Here is a 27,512-nt window from a genome sequence, read left to right as displayed (position 1 = left end):
GTGTCGCCTGCAAACTTACTAACCATGCCTTCTAAATTCTGATCCAAATCATTTATATGAATGCCGATCCTTTTGGAACACCGCTGGTGACACGCCTCCAGTCTGAAAAACAACCCTGTACTGCCACTCTCTCCTGCCATTAAGCCAATTATGTAACCAACCACCCTGAATCCCATGTGACTTAACTTTACTAATTAGTCTACCATGTGGAACCTTGTCAAAGACTTTACTAAGTCCAAACAAATAACATCTACTGCTCTGTTCTCATCAATCTTTTTGGTAACTTCCTCAAAAAAATTCAATCAAGTTTGTGAGACACAATTTTCCTCACACAAAACAAAGCTGACTACCCCTAACTTTTGCCTCTCTAAATGTCTATAAATCCAAACTTCTAAAATCGCCTCCAACAATTTACCCACAAACAAAGTCAAACTCACAGGTCTATAGTTCCCTGGTTTCTCCTTACAACCTTTCTTAAACAAAAGTACAAAATAAGCCACTCTCCAGTAATTCGGCACCTCACCCGTATTTATAAATGATCCAAATATTTCTGCAAGGGGTCTCACAATTTCCTCCCTTACTTCCCACAACATCTTGGATACATTAGATCAGGTTTCAGCGATTTATCTACCTTTATATTTTCTAAGTCCTCCAGGACTTCCTCTTTTCCAATGTGAACTGATCTTAAAATTTATTTCCCTGTATTCTCTAACCTCCATTTCTTTCTCCACAGTAAAAACTGATGCAAAATATTCATTTAGTATCTCTTCTATCTCCTGGGGTCCAACACAAAGATGACCTCCTTGATTTTTAAGAGACCCTACCCTCTCTTTAGTTACCCTCTTACTCTAATGTAAAATCTTGTAGAATCACTTTAGATTATCCTTAACCTTATCTGCTAATGCTATCTCATATCCCCTTTGTCTCCCTGATTTCTTTCTTACGAATGCCCCTACAGTCTTTATATTGATTAAGAGATTCAATTGAACTAAGTTGTCCATGTCTAAAATAAGATTCTCTTTTATTTTTGTCTAGAACCTCAATATCTTTATTCATCCATTCTTCCTTAATCATACCAACTCTACCCTTCACTCTAACAAGAACATAATGCCTTTGAACTCTTGTCTTTGCACTCTTGAAAGCCTCCCACTTGTCAGACTTCATTCTACCTGTGAACAATCTACTCCAATCAATTTCTGAAAGTTCTTGTCTCAAACCATTACGATTTGCCTTATTACAATTAAAAACTTTTACTTTTATGGAAGGCGTATCCTTTTCATAACCATTTTGAAACAAATAAGAATTATGATTACAGTTAGAAAGATTTTAGCTTTAACATTAAAACAAAATTTCAAACTGTTTCTCAACTATAACTGTTTCAGAGACTGATATTCAGAATAATTACATACCTTGTCAATGTTTTAAGTTTTCTATGTAACTGATTCCCTCCAGTTTCTCTGTTTTGAACTGCAGAGGCAATTTTGCAATTCCTCTCTAAGTCTGATGGCCTGAACCTTTCACTGATGGTGACCTAAATTTTTGTCAATTCTAACAACATAAAGATTTCTATCCCAAATTCTCCTGGCTTTGAAAACTTTATAAACAAGGGAGAATAGCACTGCAGTTGCAGTGACTGATATCCCCTGAACAAAAGCGAACCAAAATGAAATAAACTGAATTGAACTAAAATTTTCCAGAAGAGAAAAAAATGCAACTTTTCATTCTTCTAAACTAAACTCTGGCATTCTCTGCTCTGAAGTCAAAATGAAATGAATGGCTTAACATATTTACACTGCCTGTCATTAAGTCCAAAAGTATAGACATCATATTCCACTCGCACACCAGGTGCATTCACAAGCCTTTGTTTACAGTCACATTTCTTCTTGGAACAAGTGCATTTACGTCACTGTTCCGTAATGGCTTTCTGACTTATCAAAATAAAACCTTCACAACACTAACCTGCATCCATATGACTCTCTGTTTAAAACATCCCAAATTAAGAACAACTTCTTCCCCATTGCTATTAGAGTTTTGAATGGACCTCACAAATGTTAATTCTGATCTCGCTCTCTGTGCCTACTCTGCTGCTGTAACAGTATATTCTGCACTTTGCTACACTTATGCACTTTGTATGGTACAATATGCCTGTATAATATGCAAAACAGCACTTTTCACTGTATTACAGTACATGACACAAATAAATCAAACTCAAATTCCTAAAACAATAATATATCTTACACAACTTACATTACTTTTCTCTTTTCTGAGCTTCTGCTTCTTCTCCTTCAGCTTTTGACTTCATTTGGAAAACATCTTTTTTTTCCATCTCCTGAAAGTCCTTCTCTGTCTCTTACAAAACCTTTCTAGTCACCTCCTTTCCAGCTCTATCAGCTATTTAAGGCTAGAGTGATTATTTTGTGTAAAGGACTTCTGTTAATTTTTGGTTCTGACTCTCTATTCTGGATAGGAACTGAAGTTAAAGTGCTCAAACCGCATTCAGAATACCTCATGTCTTTAGAAGGTACTTCTTCCAGCTACCAAATGCAATGCAAGAGAAGCTAAGCTAGAGTCTTACCAAGTAATTCTTCCTTTCCTACACCTATCTTTGTAGTATAACTTGCCCTAATGTTAGATCAAGAGATTTTGCTGTAGTTGTGTTTTTTTCTAAAAACAATTTCAGCCATGAAATTTTTCACTCTTTGGTTTTCCAATGGTTTATTTTAGTAACAGTTGCTGCTCATTTTAAAGTTTTATCTCTGGCCCTTTTTTTTGCACTTGGATCAAATAAACTCAGTTGCAATAATTTATCTCAAATGTGAAACCAGGATTTTGGTCACAGACAAGAGGAAGGAGCGAATTCAACTATTTTTACTGTTCTCCTCATCTGCCTATAAAATACGTGGTGATTACTTTTTAAAAAATTTTAGTTGTTTTCCCTTTCCAAATAGGCATGGTATCCCACACTGTGTATTTTTTTTTTAAATGATCCACAGCAAATTCCTAAGTGCATAGACAAGGTATCAATTCTTAATACATTCAAAACTTCCAGGAATGGTTCAAACATACATTCACACACAATTTACAAATTAAGACTTACTTAAAATGAAGGATGTGGCATCAATACAAATGCATTTGAGAGACTAGTAAGTAGATGGAAAGTGGAAGGCCTTTCTGAGCACAGAAAAAATAAAACCTCTCAGGAGGTCAAGTGCAGTAGAAGTTGCCAGGTCTTGCTTCTGTTGTTTTCTCATCTGGTGTTACAAGCAGAAAGAGGTCAGAAGTGAAACAATTAAACAAAGAAGCAGCTTCATTCAGGTGGCTTTTGGGTTACGTCACCTTAGTTAATGTGATTGCTTTGATTACCCTTCATCCATTGTGTGCTAAAGAGGCCATTAGCATCAAGGTCAAGTCAAGCATAATATGTTTTGGTGGGTTTCTTTCAAACCAGACACAACTGTTGTGATGCATTGTTTGGGCTTCCTTTGCACTGCCTTGTCTGGAATATTCATACAAATGGCGGTGCAATATTCCAAAGAGATGATACTTTTGTTCTAGTTATTGCCAGAAATTTCTGGCAACAGCCAATTTGACCATTCTATGTTCGAAAGTAACTGTATTATATCCACCAAGAGTCTGTTTTCTTTTACAAAAAAACAATCAAAACAGTGACATAGTTTTCAAAACAAGAATGTTTAGGATCTTTCATCATGCCTCTGGGCTTGACAGCAGGTCACTCCTACCGATACTCTCATGGGCTGATGCATTAACAACCAGTAGAAAGATCAGAGTGAGGTAAATTCGACTTTTCCATTTTGTGGGTTCTATTCCGACCTACAGTAAACTCAGTCTGGCTGATATGCCTTTTGGGACTTGGTCAACTAAGTGGTGCTACTTGGTGATGAGCATGGAAGACCTCCAATTATAGTATATTCTGTGCTCCTGCCACCATCAATGCCTCTTCTAAATTGTGCTCAACATAAAAGAGTAATGATTTGTCAGTTGAGGGAGGCAGCAGGAGCTTAAGGCTTCCTTCCTGATATTGGACCTGTTAACAGAAGATGTCATGTGGTCTGGCATCAATGCTCAGTCGGTTCAGACCCCTTATAGTCAGTTTTGGTCACTCAGCGTCTGTTAGGGGTTGTTTTGTACTATTTGGATTTATTTTCTGGACTATCTGGGTCCGTTACAACCTGTAATGAGTCTCTCATTATCTGTTAGGCTCTGTTTTGTATTGTTGGGTCTGTTAGAATTTGCTAGGGTCCATTTGATCTCTCAATATTTATTTGGTATATTTGGGTCTGTTTGAGTTCATAAAGATCCGAGTCCTCTGTTTGGATCTGTTAGCTTCTGGAAGGTGCTGTTGGAGTAATATTGGTCACTTGCTGCAGTGCATCTTATAGATGACATACAATGCTACAACTGTGCATCAGCGGTGAGCGAGTAAATGTTAGAGTGGTAGATGGGTTGCTGATCAAACAGACAGCTCTGTATTGCTTTCCTTCTAAATTTGGACTGTAAACAGAAATATTTTAATGCTATTTTGTTTATCTCCTGGTTTAGCTGATTTAAAAGAACTGAATACCATTCAATTTTTTTTTAAAGTGTGCCTTCACACACTATTTTTCCCATTGGAGAATGGTGGGGAGGTGGTGGTATTGAACCACACGGTGAACATTCATCTGTAGTCATTCAGATGTAACTTGAACTCAAAGGTAGAGACAGTGCCACTGTACCACTCGGCTTTATATGATTTATCTCTTAATGTTTGCTAACTCCCAAAATAATTCTGTGAAAGGTGTGCAGTAGATGCCAAATTTTCAACTCAGAGGATTCAGGTCAATCAGTGACTTTGACCACTTCTGAAAAGCTTGCAAACTGCTGCCAAAGTTGCTATCCCAACGTGGGGCTTTGTCATTTGATCATACCCAGGTAGTTTATAGACATCACAACCAAAGAAACAAATGATGTACCTTTAATAATTTTATTAGAACATACAATATTTATTAAAATTGAATGAATGACATCAATCTCTGATAATGAATATGATAGCTCCATCCAATTGACAGTTTGAATATATAATTTTCCTGAGAAGACCTCTACAGCCAGCTCACTTGGAGATTCAACACTAATGTCCCTAATAAGCGAACATTTATGCAATCTTAGGGGTTAACTTTTTACATGTTTTGAACATTACAAAATATTAAGTTTTTAAAAATTAACACAGGCGATAATCTGTTTTTCCATGCAAAACTAATGCTGAGATATTATGATAAGTATGGTTAGGTGATGTGGTGTCTTTATAATAATCTACAATTGTTTTTAATCACTTTACTTTTAGCAAAAGCTTGTCAATAGTCCTGATTCAATAGTTACAAATAAATTAAATAAATAAAGTAATGCATCTCTGTGTATGATTTAGATTTGAGGTCTCTGCAAAAGAAAAGAAAATGTATTTATATAGCACCTTTCATGATCTCAAAACATCCCAAAGCAATTTACAGCCAATAAAGTATAATCAATGGTGTAATTTAAAAACAGCCCTTTTGTACACAGTGAATCACAGAAAACGAACATGATAATGTCCTGATAAACTATTCTTTAGTGACACTGATTCATAGATAAATATTAGCCAGGATCTCAAAGATCACCCCTATATTCTTTAAAAGAATCGTCAGATTTTACATCCAACTGGGAATTGTCTTCTTAACAATGATGCCTCGTACAATGCAGCAGCCTGTCAATACTGCATTAGTGTGCCAGCCTATATTATTGTTCTGAGTTTCTGAAGTGGGATTTGAACCTAGAAGCTTCTGACTCAGAGAAGAGGCTTAACAACTGAGTCATTGCTGATACTAAGTAAGAATTCAGTGTTGTGCATTCTTGATTCAATTAACAACTTGTCTATTTCAGTAGTCAGTATTCATTAGGCTGACATGTAGCAAGGCACTTTGTAACTACAACCATAATAAACTAACCTTCTTTATCCATTTGCAAACAATCTTCAGCCTTTGATAGGTGACCACAAAATCATCCTCTTGTCATCAATAATCAGAGAATCACCTTCCTCTGCTACACTATTATCCCTTAAATCTGTTTCTCATTTACACACTGTACCTTTGCAACACCACCTGAAAGTGCTGAATCAATTTCCACAAGCACTGATAACTCTATTGTGCCACCACATCGCAATGTCTCCCCACTAACTCAAAATGCTCATCCTGATAATTTTACATTCAGTAATGGATGGAACAGAAATTTTCATCCATTAAAAGTAAGAAAGGCCAAAGTCATTTTTTTTGGTTTCACTGGCAATCAACCTCTATCCTTCTCCTTGATAATTGTTTGATGCTGATACAGACTGTTCACAACCTTTAAGTCATACTTGATACTAAGATCAGCTTCTGAAAACATATCTGAACAATTACTAAGAAATTGTATTTCTATCTTTGTAACCTTACTTGACTGTGCCTCTGCGTTAACTTATTTTCTGCTGGAACTCTTGTTCATGCCTTTGTTACACCTATATTATTGGGATATGTGATACACCTTTTTTTTCACCTTCTGAAGTCAAAGAAAATGATGACCATTACAATGTTCCAAGGAAATGCATATCTTGTTTGCTTCACTAATTGCTATGCCTGGATTTTTAAGGTGTACAGGGTGATGCACATTGCGAATAAAGCAAGAGAGGGTCTCTTTTAAAAAATGGATGAACATTGAGTAGCACAGTGGTGAGATAATTTACGGCTTCATTTCTTTTTGTACACAATGGACCTGGGGTATTTCCTCTTTGTAATCATGCTGTTAACTCTAACTAATCTGTTTGCCGTTGCACAAACTCCCTTATAGACACAGAATCAGCAATCTCTGCTTGAGAGTGGAGGTGTACTCGGGAATTTTTACACTAGTTGTGTACACATGTTCATTTAAATAACTAAGTTATTTTTACACATTACTGAACAATGGAATTTACCCTTGAATTACACATTTTAAAATAATTTTTTGTGGTTATTCTTTGAATTTTTAAATGTATGAATTCAGCTCGCAAAGCAATAGAGGGCGCCATGAACTTCAAATCCAACACAGATTGGCGATTTCGGATGTCATGTCCTCCGGCTTGCAATTTGAATCGTGTGTTTCACAGTATTATGCGAGGGAGGAAAGAAAAGTTTTAAATGGTGAGCAACAAAATCGAAAGATGTGAAAACATTTTATTTCTGAAGATTAGGTTTCTGAAGGGTAAGAACAGAAATCATGAATTATTTAGCAAACTTCGGTCATTTCATTGCTGGAAACATAAATGATAAATATCATTTTCACAGGTAGAAAAATTGCTTTTGTTTCCTTCCTTTAGATTGGCAAATTTGCGATGTGTACGTACAAAAGCTTGACTCTAGAGGGCAGATCTTCCGACTCCACACTCCCAGCGAACATTGGACTGCTTAATGTTTAGATTTTTGTTCAAGGATACTAGCTCAGATGTAGTGGTACTGGAGTGAAACGTATTATAGAATAAATGCATGCGATAGAGTTTGGATAGAAAACCGATCAAGAGGTTCTAACCCAAATACTGGAAAGAAAATAAAACGGATATTAGGCAAAGTTGTGAAACTGCATTGATTGGAGCCTTAAAGATTTAACTAAAATTACCCTATATGTGTTCTGTTGAGCAATAAGCCATTGGCTGCAACGCACCAGCGCACTCCGACAAAAGAACATAGTACTGTGGATCGCTAATGATGTACTGTAAATAATAAAATGACGTCGGATAAAAATCTGGACAGCCTCACTTGAAACAGTAAACAAACTACCTTTCTATTTGGAAGTGGTCCGTGAGTTGCCTATAGATGAAACTTTTAAGCTAAAAGGTTTAATTTCAGATTTGTTGGTGCAACAGAAACCGCAAATTGAAAGTCTGAAATGCATGCTATTAATTGTATGACGATATTAACAGTGCTCGCAGTAAAGTTATCTGCACGAAAGACTTAAAATTTCTGTAAAGGTAGCACAAAAGCTTTTTAAAAAAACTGTTCCGATTTCAATAATTGGTGGCGTTTTCTTTTCGTAGAATCTCCGCACTGTGGAAACAGGCCATTCGGCCCACCGTATCCACACCTACCCTCCGAAGAGCATCCCAGCTAGATCCCCATATTCCTCCCATATCTCTGAAACCTTGCATTTCCCATGGCTAATCCACCTGACCTGCATGCCTTTGGACTGTGGGAGGAAACCCACGCAGACACGGAGAGAATTCCACACGGTCTGCTGACCAAGCATGGAATCGAACTCGGGACCCTGGCGCAGTGAAGCAGCAGTAAAGTCTGCTCAGATTTTCAGACTCTTTATTTTTTATTTAGGATTCTTAACTGCCACGGTGTCAAATGTTTATACATGATATGTATTTACGATTTTCTGGATAAATTCTTAATCTTCTACTGGTTTTAATTCCTACAAAGTTATAAATAATGCCCCTACAATCAATATACCTTTTAAAACATAAAACGTACACTTTTAAATTACAAATCGATATTTGTAGTTAATGCCAACTGGTTAAATTTAATTAAATTCCAGTTTTATTTGTAAAACTTGAGGCTTTAAATTCCACAATTTTGTCGATTTTCCCATTTAAAAACATAAATGCTATGGCGCATTTATGCTGGAGCTACCTATAAAATTCTAGGCATTATCTCACTTATTGTAGCATTCCCGTTTGTTTTCGTCCATAAAAGGGAAAGTGGTACATATGCGCTTATATTACACATGTTTACATGGCACAAACGGGAACATCTGAATTTTGTAAACATTTAAAATCAACTCCAAGTAAGTTTTTCTTAGCAGTGCCGAAATTATCAGAGCCATATACACTTTTACGCCACATGTGACGAACGCTGGTATTAAATTCAACTAATATCAAAAGTAGAAATTAAATTACCTCTTTTCAGGAGCTCCGTGATTAGGCTTTAAAGTTGAGCTGTCATTCTTATATTGTTCCAAAGTAATACTGCACCGTAATCGCACCCTTTGCTCCATCTGTAGTTTGGTTTCTACTGGTAAGTTGCCCTTGCATTAACGATTTTAGTTTGAAATCTTCTGTTTATTTCCGGGCTTAGCTTGTTTTTTTTTAATGGCATGTTTCTGCTCCCATGTGGACGCACTTGTACAACTGCAGACCAGATAATTTGACCCCAGATCTAAATTCCCAAGGTTTGCTTACAATATTTGAGTGTGTTGATGGAACTAAGTAGCATCGCCGACATTCTGATCTCCGAAAACATACATACATCGGTCTAATCGTTGTTGTAAACTCCCTGACTTGTGGGCTCAATGACTGGGCGAACTTGAGACCTGAAACCTACGGCCGATTATAAAGGAAAAACAAACTAGCAAACTAGTAGACGTGTGCTGGGAACCTAGAGGCTCTTATGGTGTACTGGTAGCGTCCATACCCATCCTACTATCTCTCTCGGCAGAAAATGTCGGTTCGAGTTTCACCTGTCTCGGAGGATATCATACATCTCCGAATGGGTTGGTTAAAACAATTGTAATGGCAGTCTAGATGGGAGGGTTGTATCAACAAAAACAGTATTAAGGTTGATTAGTTTCTGCTAATTATCTTACAACATTGAAAGAATTAGCATCCAATGACCCCGTAATTATACAATTCTCTGAGACTTGGGAAACACTCTTCTCCCATCTCATAAACCAGAAAGGTTCTTTTCAGTTTTTTTTAAATCAACTCTTGCTAATCAACTAAAAAAAGTAGATAAAAAATCTCCAATGTTGTTTCCAACAATTAGATGTTTCGCCATTCTTTATTCTTGTTTCAAGTGAATAAACAAATTACTGGAAAAAATATTCGATTGATTAATGTCTTTTTCTTTCGTCCATTTTACCTTTCTTTTCCCTAAACGAATGTGTTTGTCACGTCTTCATAATTGGTAGCGTTAGTGGGAAACGTCAGTGTCATTCTATTTAACGATACAACTAGGAGGAATTAGTCGCGTTTTATCAACATGGCACCGAGTGCAATCTCATACAATTTTACATTTACTCTGCAGTTTCAATATACCAGGTGCAGTGGTTCAAATGAGAATGGTCGGGAGGATGCCATCCATGCACTCAAAAACAACGTGCCTATGTGCATCGCAACGAGTTTGCAAGTACAAAATGTCTGAGGAAACCTGCTACTCAAAGTCAGCTTTCCTGCTCCTCTGATGCTGCTTGGCCTGCTGTGTTCATCCAGCTCTGCACCTTGTTATCTCAGATTCTCCAGCATCGGCAATTCCTACGACCTCTGAATCATACCACTGATCTTTAACTCAGCTGTCAATAACAGAAATAAAGGGAAAGATGTCCTTTCCATTTGCATCCACTTATTATCCACATATTACTTCGAGACACACATGATAAATGTAATGCTTCACTGCCTTAGGGTGGGTCTGATTCTGTGATTAAACCCTACACGGTCGAGCTGGTTAGGTTTCCATCGGGGAAGAGATCACACACAAGACTGACTTATTTACTCATCGAACCTGGTCTCTTCGATTCGCAGCCGGCAATGATTGTATAAAGATTGTCGCGTCCAGGCACAGCGAAGGCTATTGAGTTTACCGGGGGCTGCGTGCTCCTACACTTTTGAGGCACGGCTGTTGCTCTCTGAGACATGGTGTGCACTAGCCTGATGCAAACCCAACCAATCGCTTCTCGCAAACCCGTGAGGAACTGTTAACTTCAGCACCAGGGGGAACCTGCCCGAGAAAGAGGTTTCAAACATCCCCGAGGCTTATTGCTATAGAGAATTAACGAACACGTTAAGTCGACCCCACCCACTAACACCACAAAAGAGCCATATGTTTAATATATATTTAAGTACATCGGGTTCCTTTGGGTTTGGGAATTGTCTCTGCCTGCCTGTGTACTTCATGGCCTGTCGCTGCTCCCTTGCTCTTCCTCATCCCCGGTCTCGGAGTGCAGGCGGTGCGGCTCCGTGAGGTTCCTCCTGCGGGTGGTGTGCTCGGGCGGCGGGAAGATGTCGAAGGTGGCGGCGTGACCCCGGGCCTGGGCCTGCACCTGGGCCTGCTCGGCGTCGAGGTCGGGCATGGGCACCCGGACGGTGTTACCGAACTTGGAGTAGTCGACCGAGTAGCGGCCGTCCTCCTGGCTGACGACGGCGACGAAGCGGTGGCCCCAGAGGATCTCGTCGGAGAGGTACGAGGTTCGGGCCTGGGTGGTGATGCCGGTGGTCTCGACCACCCCCTCGAGGATGACGACGATCTCGAAATGGCGGCCGTGCAGGTCGGCGGCGCGCAGCGGGTACAGCGGGCTGCCGGGCGCGATCACGTGCGCGATGATGAGCGGCGCCACCAGGAAGATGCCGCCGCCCGACACCGGGCTGTCCATCTCCACGTCGATCTGGTCGAGCGGCAGCACCTCGCCCTCGGCCGTGGCCGTCTGGCGGACCAGCTGCAGCCGCACCGTCGCGCCGATGATCATGCTCTTGCGGAGGTCGCCGACCCGGCACATGAAGCAGAGGCGGCCATTGCGCGGCGACACGACGGCGTGGCGGCTGAAGATGAGCGTCTCGGCGCGGCGGTGCGCCTGCGAGGTCTTCATGAAGATGCAGCCCAGCATGATGGCGTTGATGACCAGGCCGACGATGTTCTGCGCCAGCAGCACGGTGATGGCGGCCGGGCACTCCTCGGTGATCATGCGGCCCCCGAAGCCGATGGTGACCTGCACCTCGACGGAGAAGAGGAACGCCGAGGTGAACGAGTGCAGGCTGGTCACGCACGGCACGGCCCTCCCGCCGCCTCCGGTCCCGGTCCCCGGCTGGTGCAGGTCACCGTGAGCGAAGGCGATCAGCCACCAGATCATGGCGAAGAGCAGCCAGCTGCACAGGAACGACATGGTGAAGATGAGCAGCGTGTGCCTCCACTTGAGGTCCACCAGGGTGGTGAAGACGTCCTGCAGGAAGCGGCCCTGCTCTCGGATGTTGGTGTGCGCCACGTTGCAGGCGCCGTTCTTGGCCACGAAGCGCACCTTGCGCTCCCGGGCCCGGTACCGGGGCCTGGACACGTCCTCCACCAGCCGCAGCACATACTCCTCGGGCACCAGGCCTTTCCTGGCCAACATCTCCGGCCCATCAGACACACCGCCCGGGCCCCCTCACACGCACACACACACACACACGGGGACAGGGACACAGACCGAGCTGCTGCCTCCCTCCTCCCGGCTCACACTCGCTCCGCCCGGCTACCGCTCACTGATTCTCTCTCTCTGTGCCCCAGGAAGGGACATCCTTCCAGCAGCCCACCTGGCGCCGCCAATCACTCCGGTAACTCGATATAAGGGCAGGATGAGGGCAGTCCGGGCAATGAATCAGCCCAGTGCCAGGCTCGCTGCTGAGCACCAGTTCCCGGCCCCTCCCAGCCGCTCCGCGCTGCCAGAGGGAGGGGAGCCGCAGCGCCTTCCTGCCTCTTACCTTCTTCATTATCCTCTCCTCCCCAACCTCTCCCCCCTTCACTATCTTCTCCTCCGCCGCAGACTTTCATCTTCTTCACTATACTCTCCTCCCCAGCTTCTCCCCTCTTCACTATCCTCTCCTCGCCAGCCTCTCTCCTTTTTTACCATCCTGTCGTCCCCGGTCTCTGCCCTCTCCCCTCTCCTGTCCTGCCCGGCTTCTCCTATCTCCTGTCCTTCCCAACCTCGCACTGTTTACCCCGATTCAGGATTCGCTGCAGTTCTTCTCTGGGCTCGAACACACAAGCCGGCTTTGCACGGAATTCAATTTGTGTCGTGTAAGCAGTGAAAAACAAAAGTTCCCTCTCCGCTTCCTGTCCTGAATATTATTAGCCCGGCATTTCAGTACGCTTTTGCTCCATTCGCTCGATTGAATGTCTTTTCAAAAGACGAGATGCCGCAGGCCCAATCAATAACACACATACGCAAAAAGCTGGAATTAGACAAATGTTGGGGAGAGCGCGTGAGCCAGGATCTTGGACCTGAAACTTCATTAACTCTGTTTCGCTCCCTGCAAAGACGCTCCCAGACCATTTGATGCGGTGTAGTTTGATGTGGTGTAGCTAAGGTTTCCCAACGTAACCAGGCTATATCCTGCCTCATAAAATCCGAAAGAACTGCGAATGCCGTAAATCAGAAACAAAAAAAGAAATTGCTGGAAAAGCTCAGCAGGTCTGACAGCATCTGTGGAGAGAAATCAGAGTTAACGTTTCGGATCGAGCGACCCTTCTTCAGATCCTGCCTCACGACGGGACAAACTGTTTAAATTTGGTGGGATATTCCCGCTGTCCATTGCTATTTTGAACTTGTTTGTCAGCAGTTCCAACGCTGACTGCATAGTAGAATGATTAGCTTACCACAGTGCGAACATTTACTGGGCCGGGTTGTGTTGATCAGTGTTGAAACAACAGCGCTAGCCATTGACAGCAAAAAACAGAAGTTGCTGGAAAAGCTCAGCAGGTCTGGCAGCATCTGTGAAGAAAAAAACTCAGTTAAAGTTTCGGGTCCCTTCCTCAGCGGTCCCTTCCTCAGAACTCAGTGCTGCCAGACCTGCTGAGCTTTTCCAGCAACTTTTGTTCCTGATTTACAGCATTTACAGTTCTTTCGGTTTTTATTCAGCACTAACCATTGGTTGTGCTTACCCGCACACTTTTGCACAGTAGTTTGCGGCGAGCAGAGAGCCATTTCAGCCTAACACCCTTTCCAAGGGTTCCGAAACTTGTGTGCATAATTGTATCGCATAGGCTGAAGACTGAAACTGGGAGTGTAAGTTGGACTGGTGAATTCAGTGACGAATTGGGTGCAGCAAACAAAGAGAAATATTGGAAGTGGGAGAGGAAAGACATAGAAATAAAAGACTGAAAACAATTGCAATTTTGATCTCCACCAATGACCAAAACATGAGACTCCACAGTTAATTTTAGCCGTAGAGGAGTGGTGCAGAAGTAATTAAAACGGATCAAACATTTAAAAGATACTTGCGCTGGTATGGATAAGTTTGAAATTTCTTGTGAGTTTAGTAAGCACCAACACTTAAGTACAGCAACTCCTTGTGTTACATTGCTGAGTGTCTTAGTATGATTCAGTGATTTCAGTATCTAGAGGATTAGTTCAGTAGAAACACTTTCCTGATTTCCGTATGTATAACTGCACATGCGCGGCTGCAGGAAATCGCTGTTCTATTTATACTTGAACAACAATGAGTGTTCCTAGCCTCCTTGTTGTTTTTACTATGTCATTCAAGCCAGTCGTATTTATATGAATGGACCGTAGGTGGTCTTGGCTCTGCCAACTGTGTGTCTATTGAGGGTTTCAAATTCAGTTTTCCTATCTAGGAAAGGGTTTTGAGCGAGTCTGTTTACAAACAAACGCCACGCTTCCTGTCAGGCAAACGTGGGTATTTCGATTATTGAAAGGAAGTTTAAATGAAATCCCTGATGGTTTGCAAAACATGCCCTTGGTACTTCAACCTTGTTTTGATATGGAACTGGAATAACAGTCCATACACAGGCCTGCGTCACATCTGAAGCCGGGTAGATTCACCAATTTGTGTCCGCAGTCTTTGGTTCCTTGCAGTAACTACTCAGCATTGAGGCTAGAGTTACAACTTCACTGTGAGTTTAGAGCAGCAGGATTTCAATTTAAGGATTCCGCAAGCTTTAAGGATGACTAGATTTCGTCCTGAAATTATTCGGCAAAGCAGGAAGCACACTTGAATGACCGCATAGAAAGGTGGCAAATAGAGTCTGCTTTATGAGATAACCAGGTGTAGAGCTGGATAAACACAGCAGGCCAAGCAGCATCAGAGGAGCAGGAAGGCTGACGTTTCGGGCCGAGACCCTTCTTCAGACCCTTCCTGCTCCTCTGATGCTGCTTGGCCTACTGTGTTCATCCAGCTGTACACCTGGTTATCTCAGATTCTCCAGCATCTGCAGTTCCTACTATCTCTGAGTCTGCTTTATGATAGTTTGTGGCTGCGAATGCATTGAGCTCAGACTGGTTTGCGTTTCCGTCTTGGAAGGTAACAGGAGAGAGATGCATATGTCTGAATACGGTGTAAAAAGTGAATATTGAAGAAGTAGGAAGGAGCAAACCATATTTTATATTTAGAAGCAGCGTCTGTTGTAATTTAGAGTGAATTAATATTTCTGGATTTAGCTTTTTGTAATTCGATATCCTCTGTGTCCTTCCTTGGTCACCTCTTTTCAGTGGGGATAAGCCATTATCCTCATTCAGTCTCCCATCGCATGAAATAATCATTCTCATCACTCAGTACTTTGATATGGTATTGTGAGTGGCTAGTGTTTTGAATGCAGTATTGAGTGAATATATAGCAACAGCAGTACAGCTCAGCCAGTTGCACCATTAGGTACTGGCTCCCGTCCATTTTCCAACTCTCTGCCCATAACCATCAATTTCCTTAACTAAGAGATATCAATCTCAGTTTTGAAGTTTTCAATTGACTCATGACCTCCCCGTTATGAGCGTGACAGATACTTGGAGATTTTCACTACGCCACGTATGAAGTTTCTTCGCCCTGGATAGCCTCACACTCATTTTGATTGTACGCCACTCCGTTTTGAAAAAAAAACAGTAGAAATTCCTATCTCCTTCAGATCCTGTAACCAACTCAATCGAACATAGGAGGCGGCAATGTGCGGATATGGTAAAGTGGGCTCTTGCTATTCATCGCTTCACCCTTTCTCGGCTCTAGTCCTGGCGAGTTGTTGTAGTCCCCGGCTGGACTGGGGAATAGATCAAATGGCACGAGGCTGTCCGGATGTTGCAGCCTTTAAAGAAACGGATTAAATCTAACTTCTTGGTGTACCTTGTTGATCTGTTCGGTGTGGTGTAAGTTTTTGCGGGTTTGTGAAGTGTTATTCTGAAGGATGGGGACTGACCGGAGTGCGTCTCCCAACAGATGATTCTCCCAGTGGAGTTATTTGCTGATTTACAATAGGAGAGGATGTTGGGAATGGCTGCTGGGTGTGAGAGACTAATGTATCAGTTCACAGCTGTTGTCCTGAGTAACCAAATCACTGAAAGATAAAGGATACAGGCAACAAAAGAATGTAGTGGCGCGCTGCTAAGCGGTATCAAAATGCTAGAATAGCTCAAAGAACCAACATCGAGCCTTCAGACAATCAGGTGTGAACTTTTTAGCATCTACTTTTGCACATTTATATTTCTTAGCATCTATTACTATAGAAGAGGACGCGATAAACCTTCAGCCAATCTCTCCCTCTTTGATTTGGACGCGCGTGATCAAACCGCCTTTACTGATGGTACCCCTCTGAGTTGTGTCCCAAGGGTCTTCCCTGTTATTGGTCTGTGGAGGTGAGTCACCGAGAACTACCTCAGGTCAGGCCGAAACAGTTGGCTCTTCAACTCTTTCTCCAGGAAATTCAGACTGCGCAGGAAACTTTCTCTGTACCTGGCAGTGTGTATGGCATAACTTCAAAGTGTTGCTGAAATAGACCCCTGGGCTCCTAAAACGTGATTATTAAAGGTACGACTAAGACAATGACTCTGAAAATATGCCCAGTTACTTGCGCGACTAAATCCAATGCCCCGAATGTTGTGATATTAAATTTGCCATTTCACCAATTTTTACACTGAAATTTATTTACATATTTAAAATATTCGCACGGCTCTGCATTATGCTACATGGTAATTTGAATACGGTAGGGTGAGTGTACATTGCCACTCAATTCACCTCAACTCGATTCAAATTTAGTGTGAATTCCAAATTCAGCTGCATCGAGTAACGTTAGCTAGTGTTGAGTAGCTACCTACGTTTTGTAGGTGGTGCCTCATGTATTGCGATACTGTAGTAATTAGAGTAGGGCATATCGGATGGAGTAATTTTACCAAATTTTTACCAATTATGCGCAGTTATACAGTATGTAATATTTGTAATAGATACTTGACTCTTGTATGTATTGAGAAAATTATTTAATTTATCGTTTTTTTCTGGAAGCAATAACAGACATTTTGTTGTCTGTGTATTCTGCCGGAGTAACAAAAAACAACACAGCCAAATAATTAGTCAGTTTCAGCATTAAAGGCCACGCGGAGCAACAGGATTTCGTAAGGATGTGTTCTTTATTGGTGTGGGACGAAGATTTGCTACGAAGACCTTGTGCGATATAAGTTTGAATAGAAAACGGAGAATAAAACTTTAGTATCTGTAGACATGATTGTGAGTATTTATATTGAGATTTTTAGTATTCAGGGGAGTGAATAACTGATACGGGGTGTGTTTCCGATGTTTTGTGAGATGGAACCTTAACAAGCTACATATTATGGAATTTTAAAAAAAACTTGCTGATTTGGATTGAAAATTATGATTGTGTGGAATTATAAGGCGTTAATGCTAGTTTATTACATTAGGGATATCATAAAAGAACATGGATTTGGAGATTTGTTGAATTCTTTTCAGTAATGGTAATGTTAAATGTTATTTTGGTTTGATGTTTGAAAAACTTTTGTGTCAATGAGAGATTAGCTGCGATTTTTCTAGTAATTCCGTTGTATTAATTTGTGCAAGCAATGGTGTTACTTTACGTGTTGTGATGATGGTGAACAACTTATTCATTGCGATAGAATCATAAGAAATGTGCCAATTTTATTTACAGATCAAATGAAATTACAAAAGCAACTCTAGAATGCAATTATTGCTATGTATCATTTATCTGCCTGCACAAAAGAGGCAAAGATTCCGTCCCTCTGTTCCAAGAGTATACTGGGAGTGTCATATTCTAGGATAATCCCTCTTTTCATCACAATCACCAAGTCTGCATTCAGAATGGTATGCACTCGATGCTGGAAAACAGAAACACCCATTAGCGTGATTCAGTGCAAATCGATATACCTTTTGAAAGTGTGAACTTGGTTAGGCACTCAATGCTGAAATATAAAAAAAACAGCCCGTGTTAGTGTGAAAGCAGAATGCAGCTCGATTTCTGTGAGGGGTAACAAACCATTCCCATACAAACCCGGCAGGCCAGTTTGTGACCAGTCTCTACTTATTGGACTTCACTAAGAAGGCAAATGTGCTGTTCCTGCTCAGTAAATTGGATACAGTATCATTTTCTGCTACTGTGCCATCTGACAGGACTATAATCTGATCTGCATCCAGAATTAGCGAAATCCGGTGCTACAAAAGAAAAAGTAAAGAAATCTTTCACATGAGCCTGACATGAACCAGGGAATAACAACGCTTCCGCAATAGCTATTGCAATTACGTGTTCAATACATGGTTATCCATATATGGACTGAACTACCTCGTCTCACTCTACTTTGGAAAATACCATGTTAGAGTACTGTACCATTCAAATTTTAAATCCATTGTTAATATTCAATGTTTATTTTTCTCTAATCACCAAACTCATATTATCAAGCAGCTACCTTTACATACTGACAACAGTTAGTGATCAATTACTCAACCACTCCTGTCATACAGACACAGGGATGGACAATATTCACCTTTTCATACCTGTGTCTCTCCTTAATTAGATGAAGCAGTATTTTTAACCCTTTTAATCATGTACCATTGAGAATCTCTATGACAAACCTCATGTAACATACCTTCTAATTTCTCTATATATTGAAAATCTGACTGCAGCATTTATTGGAGCATAATCTTAGTATGATTTAGCACTTTATTATGCCAGAGTTAAATAATTAAGGTAGTTCAGCTCTGGAAGGGAAAGAGGAGTTTTGTTGCTTCTGCTTTTCCTAAATATTTTCAGCCTCAGCAAATGATTCTTACCCTGCTACAAGAGAAGAAGTTTGATGATTATCTGATAAGTAACTAATGTTTCTTCTATTCCTTAGGTTCAAAATAGTATAGCAACTGGTGGCATGGTTAATAAGTACATAAAATAACTAAATAAAACATTCAATAAAAAAGTCATTATTTAAACATATTGAGGATGGCAGGACAAATGATGTGCCACAGTTGCAGTATGTAGGAATTCCTGGATGCCGGTGTGGTTCAGAGCAAACATTTACTGTAAATATTTAAACTTCAAGCAGCTTCAGCACAGAATTTATGAACTGAAGACAGACAATGCACAATTTGAAGGGGAAAGTTACCTGGATTCTTTGTACCAGGAGGCAGCCACACCTTTCAGGGTCATTTCATCATTCTTTAGAGTCAGGAGTGTCTGACAATGAGTCAGTCAGGGTAGAGGATCTAGAGGACAAGAGCCTCAGCAGTTGGATGGAGGACGAGAATGAGGGCTGTAGGGTGAATAAACTAACTGACCATGACAGTAAAGCACAGAAAGCCATTCATGTAGGGGCACCTGGGACAGTAAAAAGAGATGTAATAGTAAGGGGCAGTATGGTGAGGAGCATTGATCATTGATCTTTGCTGTTCTCTGCAGCAAACAGCAAGAGTCCAAACAGCTCTGTTGTTAGCATTTGGGACATCCGCTCAGGGTTGGAGAGAAACTTGCAGTAGGACAGGGAAAATTCAGTAGTCATCATCCATTTGGAGTTATAGAATCCCTACAGTGTGGAAGCAGGCCATTCAGCCAATTGAGTCTATACAAAGCCTTTGAAGAGCAACCACCCAGATCTGCCCCCCTACCCTATCCCTGTAACCCTGCATTTCCCATGGCTAAACCTGCACATCTTTGGGCTATGGAAGGAAACTACAGCACCTGGAGGAAAACTGTGCAGCCATGGGGAGAATATTTGCATAAATTTTTTTTAAAATTTGCCTTACCGGGTTTCTTCTGGCCATAGCCATTCCCCTGTTCATATTAAGTTTTAAAATAGCAGAACAAGTCTCAGTGATGTAATTGGAACCTAATCTGTATATTTAAGGACAACTACGTCAGCTCTGGGTGAACATTCTTGTTACCTGTAATTCAATATTGACCTTGGTCAGATTGGAATGGACATTTTAACTGTCACTTCTTGGAAAACTGGTGACAGTCCTCACTAAATAAGACAAATCCAACACTTGGCTCATTCCCATTATTCTACCAGATTATCACATCAAATACAATTTATTTTAATAATTAGAGCATGTTAACGTGGTGAACTTGTAATTCAGATGTCTGGTCAATAATACAGAAGTACTAGGTTCAAATTCACCTTATTCATTTAAAAATGAGTTCAGTTGAATGAAAAAGTGATCAATAAATTAAGCTGTTAATGTCACTAATGGCCCTTCTTACTTTGGCCCTAAAAACTCCTGTCTTACATCAATATTAATCATACAGAATTGCCATATGAAGTGGCAGTTGCGTTAAATCACCTGATCCACTGTATTCTCATGCACAAAATATGTTGTCTATTTTCTTGATGCCACATTCCAAAAATTAATTAAAACATATTTCCTTGTTCAATCAGTGAACTATGCAACTCAAATTCCCCGAAAAAACCTTTCTTCTTGTTGAAAATACAGTTCGCCCAACTCTAACTTCATTCACAATCAATTGAACTCAAGATCCTTGAAACTCTGTGACCTTTCCCAGTTTTAGCTAATGTGAAACCAAGAAAGTAGTTGCTACTTACAGCGATGGTCACCACTGTCCGATCTGCAAAGGCTGTCATCACAACTTTCTGTAAAATATTTTCCTACAAAACATAATAATGAATATGAGTTTATTTTCTAACATGGTCTACATACCAATAATTACCATACTCCTCTTCCCATATTACAGATCTTTTAAATGTACATTGCCTAACTGGTAACTGCTGTTCTTGCCCAGCTTCCATCAATGCCAAAGACCTTCCATAAGATATACGAGCAGAAATTAGGCCATTTGGCTCATCGAATCTGCTTTGCCTTTCAAATATGGCTGATATGTTTGTCAACCCCTTTCTCCCACCCTCTCCCTGTAACCTTTGATCCCCCTAACAATCAAGAACCTATCTATCTTTGTCTTAAATATACTCAAAGACCTGGCCTCCACAGCTTTCTGTGGCAATGAATTCCAAAGATTCACCACTTTCTGGCTGAAGAAGTTTCTCCTCATCTCTGTTCAAAAGGGTCTTCCCTTTATTCTAAGGCTGTGCCCTTGGGTCCTACTTTCTCCTGCTAATGGAAACATCTTCCCAATGTCTACTCTATCCAGGTCTTTCAGTATTCGTAAGTTTCAATTAGATCCCCCCTCATTCTTCTAAACTCCATTGAATATAGACCCAGAGTCCTCAAATGTTCCTTATATGTTAAACCTTTCATTCCTGAGATCATTCTTGTGAACTTCGGCCGGACCCACTCCAGGACCAGTACATCCCTTCTGAGATATGGGGCCCAGAATTGCTCACAATATTCTAAATGTGGTCTGACCAGAGCCTTATAAGGCCTCGGAAGCACATCCCTGCCTTTATATTCTAGTCCTGTCAAAATAATTGCCAACATTGTATTTGCCTTCCTAACTACTGACTCAACCTGCAAGTTAAACTTCAGAGAATCCTGGACTAGGATTCCCCAAGTCCCTTTGTACTTCAGATTTCTGAATTTTCTCCCCATTTAGAAAATAGCCTATGCCTCTATTGTTCCTACCAAAGTGCATGACCTCACACTCTCCCACTTGTATTCCATCTGCCACTTCTTTGCCCACTCTCCTAACCTGTCTAAATCCTTCCTGCCTCCTTAATCTACCTGTCCCTCCACCTATCTTTGTATTGCCTGCAAACTTAGCCAGAATGCCCACAGTTCCTTCATCTAGATCATTAATGTATAAATTGAAAAGTTGTGGTCCTAACATCGACCCTAATCATTGGCTGCCATCCTGAGAAAGACCCTTTTATCCCCATTCTCTGCTTTCTGTCAGACAGCCAATCTCCTATCCATGCTAGTGCCTTGCCTCTAACACCATGGACCCTTATCTTACTCAGCAGCTTTCTGTGCATCACTTTGTCAAAGGCCTTCTGGAAGTCCAAGTATATAACATCCATTGGCTCTCCTATGTCTAACCTGCTTGTTACCTCTGCAAAGAATTCCAACAGATTTGTCAGGCCCTGACCTCCCCTTGATGAAGCCATGCTGACTTTGCCATATTTTACCATGCACTTCCAAATATTCAGAAATCTCATCTTTCACAATGGACTCCAAAATCTTACCAACGACGGAGGTCAGGCTAATTGGCCTGTAATTTCTTGTCTTTTACCTTACTCCCTTGTTAAACAGGGAGAGCGCGGGGGAGGGGGGTTTGCATTAGGGATTTTCCAGTCATCTGGAACCATCCCTGACTCCTGTGATTCCTGGAAGGTCACCACTAATGCCTCCAGTATCTCTTGAGTTATCTCCTTCTGAAGTCTGCAGTGTAGTCCATCTGGTCTAGGTCATTTATCTAACTTCAGATCTTTCAGTTTTTCTAGCACTTTCTCCCTGGTGATGGCCACCATACTGACCTCTGCCCCCAGATTCTCTTGAATGTTTGGGATGTTACTTACGTATTCCACCAGGAAGACCGACACAAAGTATTTGTTCAGTTCCTCCACCATTTCTTTGATCCCCATTACGACTTCTCCAGCATCATTTTACAGTGGCCCAATGTTCACGATTGCCTTTCTTTTGCCCTTTATATAATCTAAAGAAACTCTTGCAATCCTTCTTCAGAAAAATGGCTTATTATGCTTCAGGACAGGGTTTGAATCCAAAATTATACCACAAAATATTGATGTATTGCAACCACTTGTCCTCAATATTACTTTTTCAGTAACAGACACTGGTCAAATTTGAGCTTGATGCATATGACACAAGAATGAATACATTCACAACAACGAATCACCAATTTTCAATTATACCATATGTGTCCAAATTTGATATTCCTAGGCTAAGCAAATACCGTATAGCATCAAGAATGCGTGTAGGTGCAAAAGACGGCAGATGCTGAAAATCTGAAACAAGCACAGAAAATGCTGAAGAAACTCAGCAGGTCTGGCAGCATCTGTGCAAACAGAAATAGAATTAGGGTTTCATGTCCTGTATGACTCTTCTTTAGAAGTATTGGTATAGGGTGTTTTTCGTACATGTACATTGTGAATATGCACAAATACTCTGCACACCCAATGATGATGATTAGAAAATTTGATCAATTTCTGTCATTGGATTTCACTTAAGTACAATGGGTGAACTGCCAGGGTTAAAAGGTTCCTTTTAGATCATCATTTGGGAGAATACGGAATCCAAAAAGTCTTTCACCACTTAAAGAATAAAAAAAAACAAAGAAAATTACAGCACAGGAACAGGCCCTTCAGCCCTCCAAGCCTGTGCCGATCCAGATCCTCTATCTAAACCTGTCGCCTATTTTCCAAGGATCTGTATCCCTCTGCTCCCTGCCCATTCATGTATCTGTCTAGGTACATCTTAAATGACGCTATTGTGCCCGCCTCTACCACCTCCGCTGGCAACGCGTTCCAGGCACCCAGCACCCTCTGCGTAAAGAACTTTCCATGCATATCTCCCTTAAACTTTTTCCCTCTCACCTTGAAATCATGACCCCCAGTAATTGAGCTCCCCACTCTGGGAAAAAGCTTCTTGCTATCCACCCTGTCTTTACCTCTCATGAGTTTGTAGAGCTCAATCAGGTCCCCCCTTCAACCTCTGTCTTTCTAATGTAAATAATTCTAATGTACTCAACCTCTCTTCATAGCTAGTGCCCTCCATACCAGGCAACATCCTGGTGAGCCTCCTCTGCACCCTCTCCAAAGCATTACCCTTTTGGTAATGTGGCAACCAGAACTGTACGCAGTATTCCAAATGTGGTCGAACCAAAGTTCTATACAATTGTAACATGACCTGCCAACTCTTGTACTCAATACCCCGTCTGATGAATGAAAGCATGCCATATGCCTTCTTGACCACTCTATCGAGCTGTGTTGCCACCTTCAGGGTACAATGGACCTGAACACCCAGTTCTCTCTGTGCATCAATTTTCCCCAGGGCTTTTCCATTTACTGTATAGTTCACTCTTGAATTGGATCTTCCAAAATGCATCACCTCGCATTTGCCTGGATTGAACTCCATTTCTCCGCCCAACTCTCCAATCTATCTATATTCTGCTGCATTCTCCGACAGTCCCCTTCACTATCTGCTACTCCACCAATCTTAGTGTCATCTGCAAACTTGCTAATCAGACCATCTATACCTTCCTCCAGATCATTTATGTATATCACAAACAACAGTGGTCCCAACACGGATCCCTGTGGAACACCACTGGTCACAGTTCTCCATTTTGAGAAACTCCCTTCCACTACAACTCTCTGTCTCCTGTTACCCAGCCAGTTCTCTATCCATCTAGCTAGTACCCCCTGGACCCCATGCGACTTCACTTTCTCCATCAGCCTACCATGGGGAACCTTATCAAACGCCTTACTGAAGTCCATGTATATGACATCCACAGCCCTTCCCTCATCTATCAACTTTGTCACTTCCTCAAAGAATTCTATCAAGTTGGTAAGACTTGACCTTCCCTGCACAAAACCATGCTGCCTATCACTAATAAGCCCATTTTCTTCCAAATGTAAATAGATCCTATCTCTCAGTATCTTCTCCAGCAGCTTCCCCACCACTGACGTCAGGCTCACCGGTCTATAATTACCTGGATTATCCTTGCTACCCTTCTTAAACAAGGGGACAACATGAGCAATTCTCCAGTCCTCCGGGACCTCACCCGTGCTCAAGGATGCTGCAAAGATATCTGTTAAGGCCTCAGCTATTTCGTTTCTCCCTTCCCCTAATAACCTGGAAGAGATCCCATCTGGACCTGGGGACTTGTCCACCCTAATGCCTTTTAGAATACCCAACACTTTCCCCCCCCCCGCCTTATACCGACTTGACCTAGAGTAATCGAACATCTATCCCTAACCTCAACATCTGTCATGTCCCTCTCCTTGGTGAATACCAACGCAAAGTACTCATTAAGAATCTCACTCATTTTCTCTGACTCCTTGCATAACTTCCCTCCTTTGTCCTTGAGTGGGCCAACCCTTTCTCTAGTGACCCTCTTGCTCCTTATGTACGAATAAAAGGCTTTCGGATTTTCCTTAACCCTGTTCGCTAAAGATATTTCATGACCCCTTTTAGCCCTCTTAATTCCTCGTTTCAGATTGGTCCTACTTTCCCGATATTCTTCCAAAGCTTCGTCTATTTTCAGTCGCCTAGACCTTATGTATGCTTCCTTTTTCTTCTTTGCTAGTCTCACAATTTCACCCTAATATTGCCCTTTCTATCCCTCATTTTCACAGGGACATGTCTGTCCTGCACTCTAATCAACCTCTCTTTAAAAGCCTCCCACATATCAAATGTGGATTTACTCTCAAACAGCTGCTCCCAATCCACATTCCCCAGCTCCTGCCGAATTTTGCTATAGTTGGCCTTCCCCCAATTTAGCACTCTTCCTTTAGGACCACTCTCGTCTTTATCCATCAGTATTCTAAAACTTACGGAATTGTGATCACTATTCCCAAAGTAATCCTCTACTGGAACTTCAACCACCTGGCCGGGCTCATTCCCCAACACCAGGTCCAGTACGGCTCCTTCTCGAGTTGGACTATTTACATACTGCTCTAGAAAACCCTCCTGGATGCTCCTTACAAATTCTGCTCCATCTGAACCCCTAACACTAAGTGAATCCCAGTCAATGTTGGGAAAATTAAAATCTCCCATCACCACCACCCTGTTGCTCCTACGTCTTTCCATAATCTGTCTACATATTTGTAAAGGGGAAAAACATTTTGCAAAAGTGCTTATTGGAGAGCTCATTAGAGGTAACATGCAGCGCGACGTCATTAGTGGCCCCCTGATTTTCTGATGCATTGTGGAGGTGGTATGGTGCAATAAGGGAAGTTCCATTGGCAGGAACATCAGCCCCAGGTTCTGGTGCAGACTGTCAGGATTCTTTATAATGACAACCTCTCCATTTGCAGTTTGGTACAGGAATTTACAATCTGCTGCGTCTTTCTAAGCTGACTGACTGAGATTTAATTAAATTCATTATTTGTATCTTAATGTTGGTCAAATTGGAGTAAAATCAGAAATCAAAAATTCAGGAAAATGTAAGGGTATGGTTTAAATTCCTCAGTAATGCAGCAAAGTAAGTGTCATGGAAATAATCTTCTCATTCGGAATATATTGGGAGTAGAGTTCGCCAAATAAAACCAGGGCTAAACTCCAGTAATGTATGACCTTCAATATTTGAATACTTAAAGCTTTTTCTGGAAGTGGTTATTAAAGGAGGGATGCAAAGCCGATTTGTGTCTGAGGTGTCTGTGATGCACCTCACTTTACACGTGGGATTTTATATACTGACCTATGGTCATCTATCTGGATGTGGAGGTGCTGGTGTTGGACTGGGGTGGACAAAATCAGATGTCACATGACACCAGGTTATGGTCCAACAGGTTTATTTGAAAACACAAGGTATGTTCAAGCCATCAGAGACTGCGTGAATGCCAGAGTTATCAGCAGCACTCACAAGGTAGCGCAAAATGTCACCCAGGCACAATGTAATGCCATCCGTGCTCTCAAGACCAATCGCAACATTGTCATCAAACCAGCAGACAAAGGAGGAGCCATCTTCATACAGAATAGATCGGACTACTGCAAGGAAGTGTATCGACAACTGAACAACCAGGAACACTACAGACGACTCCCTGCTGATCTGATCAAGAACATACCCGTCAACTGCACAGACTGATCGAGACTTTGATCCAGACCTTCAGAGTACCCTACACACTCTCATCACATGTACTCCCCATGTAGGGGACTTCTACTGCCTTCTGAAGATACACAAAACCAATACTCTTGGACATCACATCATATCAGGCAATGGGACCCTGTATGAGAACCTCTCTGGCTGTGTCAAAGGCATCTTGAAACCCATTGTACAGGGAAGCCCCAGCTTCTAATGTGACACTACAGATTTCTTACAGAAACTCAGTTTCCACGGACCAGTCGAACCAGGAATGTTTCTCATCACAATGGGTGTTTTGACACTCTACACCAGCATCCCCCATGATGACAGCATCACTGCAACAGCCTCAGCACTCAACACCAACAAATGCCAATCTCCAGATGCCATTCTACAACTCATCTGCTTCATCCTTGACCACAACATCTTCACCTTCGACAACCAGTTCTTCATCCAGACACACGGAACAGCCATGGGGACCAGATTTGCTCCTCAATATGCTAATGTTTTCATGCACAGGTTCAAACAAGACTTCTTTGCTGCACAGAACCTCCAACCAATGCTATACACCAGATACATTGATGACATTTTCTTCCTTTGGACTCATTGTGAGGAATCACTGAAACAACTACATAGTGATATCATCAAGTTTCATTCCACCATCAGACTTACCATGGACTACTCTTTAGAATCTGTCTCATTCTTGGACACATGCATCGCCATCAGGGACGGACACCTCAGTACATAACTCTATCGCAAGCCAACAGATAACCTCACGATACTGCACTTCTCTAGCTTCCACCCGAAACATATTAAAACAGCCATCCCCTA

General features: G+C 41.6%; 2 protein-coding genes across 4 annotated transcripts in view; both read right to left on the bottom strand.

Moving 5' to 3' along the window:
- Positions 1-5,034: 5,034 nt before the first annotated feature.
- On the bottom strand, positions 5,035-12,354 carry LOC109935437 (ATP-sensitive inward rectifier potassium channel 11-like). Of its 3 annotated transcripts, none has more exons than XM_048607253.1 (2): positions 8,933-12,354; positions 5,035-7,570 (listed from the first exon to the last, which is right to left on the bottom strand). In XM_048607253.1, the coding sequence occupies exon 1, from the start codon at positions 12,130-12,132 to the stop codon at positions 10,921-10,923; it is 1,212 nt and encodes a 403-aa protein (XP_048463210.1). In that variant the 5' UTR covers positions 12,133-12,354; the 3' UTR covers positions 5,035-7,570; positions 8,933-10,920. The 3 variants fall into 3 exon arrangements, with proteins under 3 accessions (XP_048463210.1, XP_048463211.1, XP_048463212.1); XM_048607254.1 differs by having other exon boundaries at positions 5,035-7,116; XM_048607255.1 differs by having other exon boundaries at positions 5,035-5,430.
- A 5,273-nt stretch (positions 12,355-17,627) lies between these two features.
- abcc8 (ATP-binding cassette, sub-family C (CFTR/MRP), member 8) overlaps positions 17,628-27,512 on the bottom strand; it is a 202,470-nt gene continuing 192,585 nt past the window's right edge. Inside the window, exons 38-39 of the mRNA XM_048606980.1 lie at positions 20,554-20,616; positions 17,628-17,844 (exon numbers count right to left, since the gene is read on the bottom strand). Coding sequence (XP_048462937.1) covers positions 17,707-17,844; positions 20,554-20,616 — 201 coding nt within the window. The 3' untranslated portion in view covers positions 17,628-17,706. The remainder of the gene's footprint in view (positions 17,845-20,553; positions 20,617-27,512) is intronic.

Source organism: Rhincodon typus, chromosome 17 (assembly GCF_021869965.1).
Source record: "Rhincodon typus isolate 14 chromosome 17, sRhiTyp1.1, whole genome shotgun sequence".
NCBI classification, from domain to species: Eukaryota; Metazoa; Chordata; class Chondrichthyes; order Orectolobiformes; family Rhincodontidae; genus Rhincodon; species Rhincodon typus.
Note: the sequence above shows the minus strand (reverse complement) of the source record. Positions and strands in the feature narration are given on the sequence as shown.

Excerpts from the sequence above, each read along its gene's own strand:
- LOC109935437 (XM_048607253.1), bottom strand. The coding sequence starts at position 12,132 with ATGTTGGCCAGGAAAGGCCTGGTGCCCGAGGAGTATGTGCTGCGGCTG.